Consider the following 12,175-nt stretch of genomic DNA (forward strand, 5'->3'; position numbering starts at 1 on the left):
AAGGGTAGCAACCAATGATCAGTTCTCAGCCTGGACAGGGGATGGGACCCAGGACTGTATTAGGCTGGATGATCTTTCAGGTATTTATTAAGTGTCCACAGGAGCAGGTGTACAGCCAGGTGAGAACTGGAACCCATCGGATTGATCAAACTGGGGTGGGGGGGATTGTGGGGTCAGGGGGAGCAGCGCATGCTTATGGGCTCTGACCCTGTTGTAATGTCTCAGGACAAAGGTCTAGGCAGCTCTGGGGGCAGCTCAGCGAAGACAATTTCTCAGTAGACGTGAGCTGCAGAAAGAATGGAGTGAGACCGAAGGATCTGTGAAAATGGGGCTGGACGATAAGGTCTCAGCCCCGCTCCTGGATCCAAACAGGGTCTCTGCACACGCACAGAACCCCTTCCACTGCGATGGGATGGAGGCGGAGAACGGCTCACCAGGACCAAGCTGGTCACCTGGGCTCAGGAAGAAGTTTCCTTTTATGGTATAAAATAATACAGGGGCTTAGATCGTCCACTGACGCATCTGGAATTTATCACTGTTTCAAGGAGCAGGAAAGCAGGCTAGACGGTTTGTGCTCACATGGGCAATACGTGTGCCACTTACCGGGGATTTCCAGGAGAAGCAGCAGCACCAGGCATGGCCGAGACAATCCAGACGTATGAGTCAAGAAAGCCATCACGATAGCAGTGGGGAGACCCTTCAACACCGCAGCCTTTGCCAGCTCCCCATTGGCTCAAGAGATACTGAGAATTCAGAGTTAAGGATCAGACCATCCCCTGATGCAGAAGGAAGTGGATTGCGTTAGTGACATTTCCTGTTTTGAATCTGTGCAGGTGAAACTGTTTTTTCCCTACTATTAATTTTACTTCTCACAGCAAAGCGGCTAGTGACCCATGTTCTCCCATGAAGCCTCATGTAGTCCAGCCCTCTGACCCCCATGAAATACAGCACCCACGCTAATGCTGCTGGGGTATTTAAAGGGGGAGAGAGGGCCTTGGCAGAGTGCTACTCTTTGGGAAGTCAAGGAAATCTCCATCCCGCCCCCCTCAAAATCAAACCAGAGAATTTACCAGCCGTGGCATGTTCAGAAACACTGTCGGAAGAGATTAAAAGCCACTCCCTGAGACCCCTTGTTCTGGAGCTATTCTCTGAACAGGGCTGTTAATCTGACAGGCCCCTTCGATGCTCATCTGAGTGGGCAGAAGTCACTTGGCCACTCACAGCACCTGAACCATGTCAATGGGCCAAGGAGGTGCGGTTGGATCTGGATTAGGTCTAGGCTGGGGTTGGGTTTGATGGTGGAGATCTTATGAGATCAGCTTTTCTCTGGAGAGCCAAACCTGAGCCATGAAACGGGCTTTTCTGGTTTTGGATCCAATGCAGAACTCACACTGGATCAGCGAGCCAGGAAAGCCTTGTGCTTACGGCACAGGTAAGCTGGGTTCTTTCACCATATCTGCTACGGAGTCACCTCGTGGGACCTTAAGCAAATCGCTTACTAACTCTGTGCTTCTGTCTCCAGCGGTGCAGGGGGGATAACAGCACCTTCCTTTTCCTGCCCCTTGTCTGTCTCGGCTTCTTAGACGGCAAGTTCTGTGGGGCAGAGACCACCAATTACCAGTGCCTAGCACAATGGGGCCCAGACGCTGCTGTGTCCTCTAGCACCCTGTAATAAGTAAATGGGTGGAGTGATGAATATGAGCCCCTTGTCTTGAAGGGGTTTGGATTTGAGATCCCACTTGGGGTCCATTGCTAGTGTTCAAACGGAATGAACATTCCCACCCCGTGTTTTAACTCTTCGCTAGTTTGGGCACCGCCAGGTCGTTTCCTGAGCAATGGCTCAAGCAGAGGGCAGGCACTGAACGTGTTAATTATGCACGGGCCAGTTGTTTCTGTTTCCTGTTGTGACTTCCCATTTTCCTTTGCCAGCTGAGCGGAGTGAGCTCAGACCATTGTTGTTAAACCTACAGGGCTGACGGGTCTCCAACCTACGGCCCTGCAAATGGCTTTCCGCACGTCGGCGCAGCTTCAGCTGCTGCACTTGCTGCTGGGTCTCTCTTCCTTGGACAAGTCAGGTGAGTACAAAGTGGGCAAGCGAGGGGAGCTTTGCAATACGGGCTAACGAACAGAGAAAGCAATCAGCCAGTTAGAGATCTCCGTGCAGGAGGAAGACAGAGACAGATATCTATTTATGAGAGAGAGAGAGTGTGTGTGTTTAAAATAACCACAGAGCATTTACCCTCCCGGGGAGACTGGGACGTGGCGTTGCAAGGTCAAAGGTCTTTCCATGTATTTCCCGGTGAGTGGGACTCGACTCTACAAAAACATCACAGTTTGTGGACTCTTTTCCAGGAGCTCTTCTGCAGTTTTCCTCCAGGTACATGCACACAGCACAGACCAGGCAGCACACGCGTGTCCTGTGCACTTTCCGTGCACCCAGCCCTGCACTGCTGTGACCTCCCTCCTGAGCTGGGCTGCATGGAGTCCCTCCAGAGCTGCTCCCACATCACCTGCTTGGTTTTACAGCAGAGCAGCAAGTGATGTCAATCTTGGAAGAGCTGCTGGGACCCCGCCGACGCTGGACAGAAAACTCCTGAAAAGCGTTGTACTTAGAAACGAGTCCTCCCCACCTCTTCCTGCATTCGGGGGCTTATTCCCTTTCAGCAAGGAGATCTGCAGGAGAAGAGGGTCTTGGTTTGTGCACAGATCGTCTGACCCATCCGCTTCCCCCTCCCACCCCCCTCTGCCATCACAGCTTTGATGATCTCCCAGCCCAGCTGCTCCAGGTTGGGAATAAACAGCAATAACACATAACCTCTTAAAGAGACAACGTTCCTGCTTTCGTGCAACCGCCCCGAGTTTATAAATAAAAAAGGGGAAGAGAAATGCATAGGCATGACTTTTAGAGTCACTCTGCACAGAACGTTGTTTCCAGGTTTGCATGTTCAGCACAAGCAACACGCGGAGCCGGTTTTGCCACTGCTGGGCAAGTGCCTTCACCAGCATCCTGCCAGGAACATGGCAACCCACGACCTGCTCCAGAGTCTGCGCCGAGAGAACCAGACTCAACCTCTCTGCAGTACTAGCCATGGGATGTGCCCTGGGTGGCTCTCTGAATTCTTTTGATGGGGCAGGGGAAGGGGCAGGCTTTGTTCTGCCCCCAACAGCAGCACTGACCCCAAACACTGTGGATCTTGAAGGATCCACCAGAGACTGTGGCCACCAGCTTCCAAGCTCTGCGGCGTCATGCCGACTCCAGGGCTTTCTTCAGCTCTCCCCAGCTCCTGGCAGCACAGATCCATGGAAACCCCACGGCCAAGGCTCCCTCGGCCAGCAGCTGCCCCCTGGATGCCCATAAGTGGAGGGCTCGATGCCACGGAGTGATGCTCCAGAAGAGGGTGAAGGGGGGCTGCTGGGCAGCGTTGCCACAGGGCTTGGGGGGGAGGGACATAATCCCATTGGATCTGGGGGCTACCAGTCCCAACACAAGTCAGTTCAAGAGCAGAGTCTGGGCCTGTGGGCCAAAGCATTCAGCCAGCCTCAACCAAGCATCTGATAGGGCATGCAAATTGTGCACTTCCCACACACACACACACACCTTTGCACATGCAGTCCCCGGAGTTGTGCACATGAATTGGGTAATTTGGTGCCCAACCACCCATCTGCCTGGGCAAATGCCTGTCTGTACCTGCTGATTGAAGACATGCCAGTGTGGAGGCCCAGGCTGGGAATTTGCCCCGGGGTTGTAACTTGGGTTTTGTTTACAGCACAAGGAACATTAAAGGTTCAGGTGGGAACAACCCCCCATCTTGATCTCCCAGGCTTCAGCAAAGTGAGGGGTTTAAGTAGGACGGAGCAGAGTGCAGGGAGGTAAATGGTTAAACCCAACAGACGTCAGATCAACTTAGGGCTTCTGAAACCAAGTCTCCAGTTCCCCGTGGGTGGAGAGGAAGATCTCACTGAACACGCTGTGAGCACTGTGCAAGTAATGCACAATATCGGGAATAATAACAACCCCTTATCCTTGTCATTAACTAAAACCCTCCCACACTGTCTCTGCGCTGCAGGGGCCGGGGCCCAGAAGTTCCAGCTGCTGCAGCCCCAGGGCGCCGTGTCGGTGTCACCGGGAGAGACTCTCACTCTGATCTGCTCTCAGACTGGGCTCGAGCCAGTAGGACCCGTGAAGTGGTTCAAGGGCTCGGGCAGTGGCCGCCAGCTCATTTATGCAGATAAGGGATCACTCTCCCGGGTGACACGGGCTGTGAATGGCTCTGACACAGACTACACCATCCGCATCAATGACACCCGCCCCGAGGACGCCGGGATCTATCACTGTGTGAAGTTTGAGAAGAGGTCGGGAGCCGATGAGGAGATCAGATCCGGCGCTGGCACCGTCGTGTCTGTGAGCGGTGAGTGCGAGCTCCCCCCAGCCCCACGCCCCTCCCCACCGGGGGCTGCTACCAGGGCGGGAAACAAACCAGCTCAAACTCTTCCTGCCCATTCTGTTCTGTATTCTTGTAGCTGTAACATGCCTTGTGCGGTAGAGAAGACACTGGACTCAGCAGTACCTGAGATAATGATGAATCTTAGCAAGGCTGCAGGACACAGGCACACCCTGTGGCTCTCCAGCTTCCAGACTAACACAGCCTGTGCTGCCCAGTGTCACCACACAGCGTCCCCCTGAATCCTGGCCTGGGTTTTTAACACAGATTCCAAGGCCAGAAGGGGCCTTTGTGCCTAGCCAGACATCCTGGATAGCACAGGCCAGAGAACTGCCCCAAAACAATCCCTAGAGCGGATCTGTTAGCAAAACTTCCCAGTCTTGATTTAAACATTGTCAGGGATGGAGAATCCTCACAGCCCCTGGGAAGTTTTTCCAGTGGTTAATTACTCACACTGTTAAAAAATGTACGCCTTGTTTAGCTTCAACTTCCAGCCACTGGATCGTGTTATACCCTTCTAGACTGACGAGCCCGTTATTAAATATGTGTTCCCCAATGTAGGTACTTATAGAATATGCTCAAGACATCCCTTAACCTTCTCTTTGTTAAGCTACACAGACTGAGCTCCTGGAGTCGATCACTATAAGACAAGTTTTCGAATCCTTTCCATCATTCTCGTGGCTTTTCTCTGACCCCTCTCCAATTCCTCAACATCCTCCCTGTATTGTGGGCACCAGAACTGGACACAGGATTCCAGCAGCAGTTGCACCAGTGCCAAATCCAGAGAGAAAATAACCTCTCTACTTCTACCCCTGTTTGTGTATCCAAGATCACATTAGCCTTTTTGACCACTGCATCATGCTGGGAGCTTGTGTTCAGCTGGTTAGCCACCACGACCCCCAAATCTTTTCCAGAGTCCCTGCTTCCCAGGCTAGAGTCCCCCATTGTGTGAATGGAGCCTTGTCTTGTGTTCCTAGATGTATATATTCGCATTTAGCCATGTTAAAAACATAGTGTTTTATTTGTGCACAGAGTACCAAGCAATCCAGATCGCTCTGTATCTGTGACCTGGCCTCTTCATTATTTACCATTCCCCAATTTTTGTGTCATCTGTTCACTTTATCAGTGGGGTTTTTATGTTTTCTTCCGGGTCATTAATAAAAATGTTTAATAGCGTAGGGCCAAGAACTGATCCCTGCAGGATCCCTCTGGAAACACTCTTTCGATGATGACTCCCGGTTTACAGTTACATGTTGAGACCTATCAGTTAGCCAGTTTTTAATCCACTTAACGTGTGCCATGTTCATTTTATATCTTTCTAGTTTTTCAGTCAAAATATCCTGCGTCAAATGCCTTACAGAAGTTCAAGTATATTACCACTATTACCTTTACCAAACTTGTAATCCCATCAAAAAAAGATATTAAATTAAACAGGATTTATTTTCCATAAACCCACATTGACTGGCATTCATTATATTACCCTTCTTTAATTCTTTATTAATCAAGTCCCATAGCAGTTCCTCCATCATCTTGCCAGGGGTTGATGTCAGACTGGCAGGCCTATAATTACCAAGATCATCCTGCTTACTTTTTAAAATATTGCACAACATTAGCTTTCTTCCAGTCTTCTGGAACTTCCCCAGTGTTCCAAGAGTTATTGAAAATCAGCATTAATGGTCCAGTGAGCTCCTCAGCCAGCTCTTTTAAAACTCTTGAATGCAAGTTCTCCAGACCTGCCAATCTAAAAATATCTGACTTTAGTAACTACTGTTTAACATCCTCCAGAGATACTAGTGGAATGGAAAGAGTGTTGTCATATGACATGACTATATGATATGGTTTTTCCCCAAGTATAGAACAGAAATATTTATTGAACACTTCTGCCTTTTCTCCATTATTACTGATAATTCTATCATTTTCAAGTAATGGATCAGTTCCGTTGTTAGGATTCTTTTTGTTCCTAATATATTTTTAAAACTCCTTATTGTCTTAACTCTGCTGGTCATAGATTTTTGCCTTGTATCCCTTTGCTTCCCTTATAAATTTTCTAATTTGCTTCCCTTATAAATTTTCATTCCTAGCTTCTGATTTATATTCATTACTATCAACTTTCCTTTTCTTCCAATTATTTTATTTATATAGATATAGATAAATAATAGCTGCCTTCACTGCCTCTTTAAACTAGGTAGGTTTTTTAACCAACGTGGCCTTCTTCATCGATTGGGGTTTTTGGGGCATCTAATAGAGTATTCTTAAACAATTCCTAATTATTCACTTTTTTCTGATTAAATTCTTCTTCCCATGTGATTTGGCTCATAATTATTTTCAGCTTTGTGAAACTGGCCCTTTGAAAGCACCATGTATCTATCTATATCACCTGTCTGGACTTTATTCTGTTTGCACATCATAAATATGATCAAATCATGACGACCTGTACCTAAGATACCATTGTTTTTTAGTTCTGTGTTCAGTTCCTCTTCATCTATCATGACAAGGTGTAATATAGAATGCCCCTGTGTTGGATGCAACACTTTTTGTGTTAGGAAATTGTCATCTATAGTGTTTAGAAATTCCCAGGATGTTTTAATCCTGGCAGCATGAGATCCCTAGCATATGTCACTCAAATTGAAGTGCCCCATCCCGTTCCCTAGTACAATTTGGGAGTCTGTAGCAGACTCCAATTAATAGCCCATCTGGTGCTCCGGTTAGGACATTGCTCCATAAGCATTCAAAATCATTTTCTTCTAAGTTATCAGTGACTCAGAAACAGGGAATGCCATCTTGGACACAGAGTGTCGCGCCCTCTCCCCTTTTGCCCACTCTCTCTTTCCTAAAGAGGTTGTAACTGTTGATTTTAACATTCCAATAGTGCGCATCCTCCCACCAGGTGTCAGTAACACCACCTAGACCAGGGGTGGCCAACCTGAGCCTGAGAAGGAGCCAGAATTTACCAACATACATTGCCAAAGAGCCCCGGTAATACATCAGCAGCTCCCCATCAGCTCCCACCCCCCACGCCTTCCGCCCACCGGCAGCGCCACCAACCAGCACCTCCTCCTCCCTCCCCGCATCTCCCGATCAGCTGTTTTGTGGCATGCAGGAGGCTCTGGGAGGGAAGGGGGAGAAGCAAGGGCACAGCAGGCTCAGGGGAGGGGGCGGGAAGGGGTGGAGTGGGGGCAGGGCCTGTGGCAGAGACAGGGGTTGAGCAGTGAGCACCCCCCGGCACATTCGAAAGTTAGACTCATAGACTTTAAGGTCAGAAGGGACCATTATGATCGTCTAGTCTGACCTCCTGCACAACGCAGGCCACAGAATCTCACCCACCCACTCCTGTAACAAACCCCTAACCTATGCCTGAGTTATTGAAGTCCTCAAATCGTGGTTTAAAGACCTCAAGGTGCAGAGAATCCTCCAGCAAGTGACCCATGCCCCACGCTGCAGGGGAAGGCGAAAACCCCCAGGGCCTCTGCCAATCTGCCCTGGAGGAAAATTCCTTCCCGCCCCCAGATATGGCGATCAGCTAAACCCTGAGCAAGTTGGCACCTGTAGCTCCAGCCCCGGAGTCGGTGCCTGGACAAGGAGCCGCGTATTAACTTCTGAAGCCGCAAGTGGCTCCGGAGCCACCGGTTGGCCACCCCTGACCTAGACCAAATGTATGCTCATAAAGGAGCCATTCCAATTCCTTTTTGGTACCCAGGCTCCCAGGCAGTCCTGGAAGGTGACTGTGAACCGGGGTACAGAAGCATCGCAGACAAACCCACCCGTCAGTTATTTATGTATATATAGCTGCAGAATGGTCTCTGCCACCCCTAAAGAGCAACTTGTGCCTCTAGGTTCTGTTTCCTCAGGTTACTCCCAGGGTTCAGCTGTGGCTGCTGCTGCCGGCACCGTCTGTGTCCTCCTGGTCGTTTTACTCCTTGTCTTCACTTACTTCTTTGTGAGAAAGAAGAGAGGTGAGTGCCCTGGTTCAACCAGCCTGTTCCAGTTACTCCAGGGATATTTGCTGCTCCAAGCACGACTGACTGACCTTGTTATTTCTTTCCTCTGCCCATCTAGGTAGGAGCCCCGGCACAGCCAGGTCTGTATAAAATTGGTGTGACTCCAACAACTCTGTTAGTCAAGTAACTCAGTCTCACCCGTCCTCTCTCTGTCTGACCCAACAGCCTCCTGGCTTAATCCCCTCACCGCATTTTGTTCTGTAAAAGATCCTTTATCCATAACCCAGAGCTGGGCCCTGTTATTGGGACTTGAATTCTACCGGAAGCCAGACCCCGGTAGTTTGTCTCTATGCTGGGACATCGCTCTGTGCCTAGGTGTTTCTCAGGCACCTTGGTATTTAAGAGCCCAGCAAAGCAATATAACAAGCAAGTGCACAGAATGTCCTCCTCCAAAATCAGCCCCGAATACAAAGCCGATTCCAGGTTTGGTCAAGAACCCTGGCCAACCTTTCAGGGCCAGATTCTGTCTCTGGGATGCTTTTCGTCTACACAGTTTAATTCTGGGGGGGCAAAATCCTCTTCTCTGTGTCTCATTAAGATTCTCTTTCCCCCAGGTCTCAGACTCCCTTTCCCAAGAACAGAAGGACTCAGAGCCAGGTATGGCATGATGCTGATACAAAGGGAAAGTTCACAGCTCAAGCTAGGGGTGTGGTAGGACATGTGACCTGCACTGGCTCAGATCACACTTGGGTGCTAACACCAGAGTATAGCGGGAGCAGTGGGAGAGGCTAGCCGGGCCCCCTGGGTACACACGCGTCTGAGACCATAGGCATGTTCGGCCCCTCCTGCCTCTCGCACCGCCGTGGCTTCACTCTTGCGTGAGTGTGTCTCCTCGACCTGGGAATCGCACCCCCAGCTTTAAGTGGAGACGTACCCAGGGGTGAAAGTAACTTAAAGGACTTACTGGTACGCCAGAGTCCTGATCAGGGGGGCGGTACCTCAACCAGAAGGGGCGTGGCCTCAACCAGAAGGGGCAGGACTTTTAAATCCCCAGGCCTTTAAATTACCGGCCTAGGAAGCCAGTCCTGGATGCCGTGACGTACTGGCTTACTTTCACCTCTGGACATATCCCCAACTGCCCTGGGGCTCCTCACCGCGTTCTAGGACCAGGCCCGCAGGGTTTTGGGCTGACGCATAAGGGCCGCGGGCATTTGGTTCCGTTCCCAGGATGTCTGAGGCTGCACAAAACCCAGCGCAGCTGCCCCAGCTGGGGTGCAGGGAAGCTCCCCGGTTGCTCCCCTTCTGGCCTCCCAAATGGGTTCACTGAGCGGCCCAAGAGGCCATCTGGGCTGTCACTTTCCAGCCTGCGCCACCTCCCAGCAGCGCGCAGAGGCACTGGCTGGGTTCTTCTCTCACTGGTGTAAGGCGGGAGTAATTCCACTGAGGCCAACGCAGCGACACCAGCGTAACCGGGGGGAGAATCAGGCTCATCGCCCCGTCGTCGCTGTTTAAACACCGGGGTCACAGAGTTCCAGGCCAGAAGGGGCCACCAGAGCGTCCAGCCCGACCTCCTGTATGGCACAGGGCCAGGCCACCAACGCCCAGCACACACACACTGACCCAGCAGCCCCCAGGAGACAGGCAGAGAATAGAAGGGACCATGGTAATTCCCATGGAAAGAGAAGTCAGTAACATGGGGCCAGGCTCTGTGCTGGGCCTCTCACAACTGGGGGGAGGGGGGTGGTCTGCACCCTGTCACACCTCCCCCTCCACCCCTGGGCTGCCCCAAAAGTGGGGGTTGCGAGGGGAGACAGCATAGGGCCACATTATGGCAGCCTTATGCACTATTCCTAGGGGGGGACATTCCCACCAGGGGCCTCTCTGGCCCTGTCTACACTGCAATCAGGAGGTGTCACTGCAGCACATGTAGACAAACCCGAGCTAGCTTGCTAACGATAGCAGTGCGGCCACGGTGGCACGGACGGCAGCGTGCTGCCCTGGGTACGAGCCCGCTGGGGACCCGGGGACCTGCTCAGGTGGCAAGCCCAGCCCACCTCCACTACACTGCAATCTTGACAAGCTGTTTAGATGAAAGCTAGCTCAGGAATCCTACATGTGCTGCAATCACACCTCTGACTGCAGTGTAGACGTACCCAAGGTCATCCCGGCTATTCCCGGCCGTTACCAGGAAAGCGGCTGCAGCGGGGAGCAGTACCTGGCCCAGGAAGGGGGCACATTGATTTTCCTGGCTTGCATTAGTAGCAGAGTTGAACCCCTTCCAGCCCCTGCTGTCTCTCAGGCACAGGGAGATTTTCCAGCCCGTGGCTACTTCCCCCGTGGCGCACTGCAGCTTGGGTGGAGTTCAGCCGCAAGGCTCAGGTTCCTGTTGGGGTTTCTCTAGCGCCTTCGCGTTCTTTTTTTAAACCTAGCGTCTGGGTGTGATTCACGGGCAGCCCAGCTAGCATTAACCCTTCGGTGCCAGGCATGGACTGTACCCAGAGAAGTCAGGACTTTGCGCACCGCATGGGGATGTTCTATTGAGCGGTACAGCATCCAGCGCAAACCAGGGCATGCACGCACCGCTCTGATGGCCCTATGTGCTGAGAGCAGAGAGGGGATGAAGAAATAAACTGCTTGGAGAGCAGGGGGAGGAAACTGGCCGATTCGGGCTGACTGTAACTTTGCAATCTCTCCTCTTCTCCTCCTCCCTGCTGGTTGGGTGCAAAGCTACACCACAGCGGGCCAGAGAGTAATTCAGAGAGATAAGACGAGGGCAGTTTGTTCTTCTAAACGCAGGGATACCATACCGTGCCTGTGCTCGTGCATAACTCAGCGCGTACACAGCTCGCTACTGCACCCAGGAACCAATGCATGAACCCTTTCATTTTAGCCCGGTGATAGCAAAGACCCAGACGTGCTCTACGCTGACCTGCAGCACACGGCCGGGCTCCAGCAGCCCAAGAAGAGCGCCCCAGAAGAACATTCTGAATATGCTGCCGTTAAGGTAACCCAGGCCATCGCCAGGTAGAGGGAGAAGGCAGCGAGGCTCTGGACACCCTCGGAGAAAGACTGTCGGAGGAGGAAGCAGCAGCTTTCTGCAGAACACAGCGCACAGTCATCCAGGTCACACGCGGTCCCCGTGGCAGGCCCGGAACTGACACAGTCTCTTGTTCTCTGGCACCTTATTGCGCTATCGCTGGCGTTTGCCAGCGCGGATGTGACTCAGAACCGGGGGAACTCACGACCTGGAAAGTCAGCAGCCGCCTGCCATGTTCCTGTTTTCAGAAACAATTAAAGATTTCAATGATATTCTCTCTAAGCAGAGCCAACGACTATTTGCCTGTGAAATCTGAGCCGCGGCCTTTGAACGGACGGTATCAGAGGCCATCACATGAACGGCCTCTGTGATTTCTGAGGTTGTTCTTAGGATAAAGTCTTCTAACGGTGGGACACACACATAGGGCTGACTTTTCCTTTTCCCTGGGGGTGCTCCGCCCCCAAGGCCTCGCCCCCACTCTGCCCCTTCCCGCCGAACGACTGTGGGGCCTCCTGGCTGCAGTCCAAAATGACAAACCAAACAATCCTGCAGCCCATAAAACAGCCCGGGCTCGCCCCGCGCAAGGCAAATCGCCCTCAGGACGGGAGGCTGGGTTTCTAACCCCCTCGGGGGGGCCCAGACTCCGCACCCTGGGCTCTAGGGGAAGCAAAGCAAACTACAGATGGCCCCTCTACCTCTGCAGAGGATCTTCGGCAGCTTTCCTGACATACAGCTCCTTCTTGGAGGGGCTTGGGAGC

The 12,175-nt window shown here is 51.9% G+C and overlaps 2 protein-coding genes across 3 annotated transcripts in view; one reads left to right on the forward strand and one right to left on the reverse strand.

Annotated features, from left to right (window-relative positions):
* Positions 1-1,940, reverse strand: part of LOC117885649 (signal-regulatory protein beta-1-like) — an 83,378-nt gene extending 81,438 nt beyond the window's left edge. Inside the window, exon 1 of the mRNA XM_034786982.1 lies at positions 604-1,940. Coding sequence (XP_034642873.1) covers positions 604-676 — 73 coding nt within the window. The 5' untranslated portion in view covers positions 677-1,940. The remainder of the gene's footprint in view (positions 1-603) is intronic.
* A 4-nt stretch (positions 1,941-1,944) lies between these two features.
* On the forward strand, positions 1,945-11,699 carry LOC117885648 (tyrosine-protein phosphatase non-receptor type substrate 1-like). Of its 2 annotated transcripts, none has more exons than XM_034786978.1 (6): positions 1,945-2,075; positions 4,068-4,409; positions 8,276-8,395; positions 8,499-8,520; positions 8,995-9,037; positions 11,271-11,699. In XM_034786978.1, the coding sequence occupies exons 1-6, from the start codon at positions 2,003-2,005 to the stop codon at positions 11,406-11,408; spliced, it is 738 nt and encodes a 245-aa protein (XP_034642869.1). In that variant the 5' UTR covers positions 1,945-2,002; the 3' UTR covers positions 11,409-11,699. The 2 variants fall into 2 exon arrangements, with proteins under 2 accessions (XP_034642869.1, XP_034642870.1); XM_034786979.1 differs by having other exon boundaries at positions 8,291-8,395.
* Positions 11,700-12,175: the final 476 nt, after the last annotated feature.

Source organism: Trachemys scripta, chromosome 12, assembly GCF_013100865.1.
Source record: "Trachemys scripta elegans isolate TJP31775 chromosome 12, CAS_Tse_1.0, whole genome shotgun sequence".
NCBI lineage: Eukaryota > Metazoa > Chordata > Testudines > Emydidae > Trachemys > Trachemys scripta.

What these genes read in the sequence shown, in the direction of transcription:
- LOC117885648 (XM_034786978.1), top strand. Translation starts at nt 2,003, where the DNA reads ATGGCTTTCCGCACGTCGGCGCAGCTTCAGCTGCTGCACTTGCTGCTG. An exon ending in AGGAGCCCCGGCACAGCCAG is followed by an intron (nt 8,521 to 8,994) that starts GTCTGTATAAAA and finishes TCTTTCCCCCAG; the next exon opens with GTCTCAGACTCCCTTTCCCA. An exon ending in ACAGAAGGACTCAGAGCCAG is followed by an intron (nt 9,038 to 11,270) that starts GTATGGCATGAT and finishes CTTTCATTTTAG; the next exon opens with CCCGGTGATAGCAAAGACCC.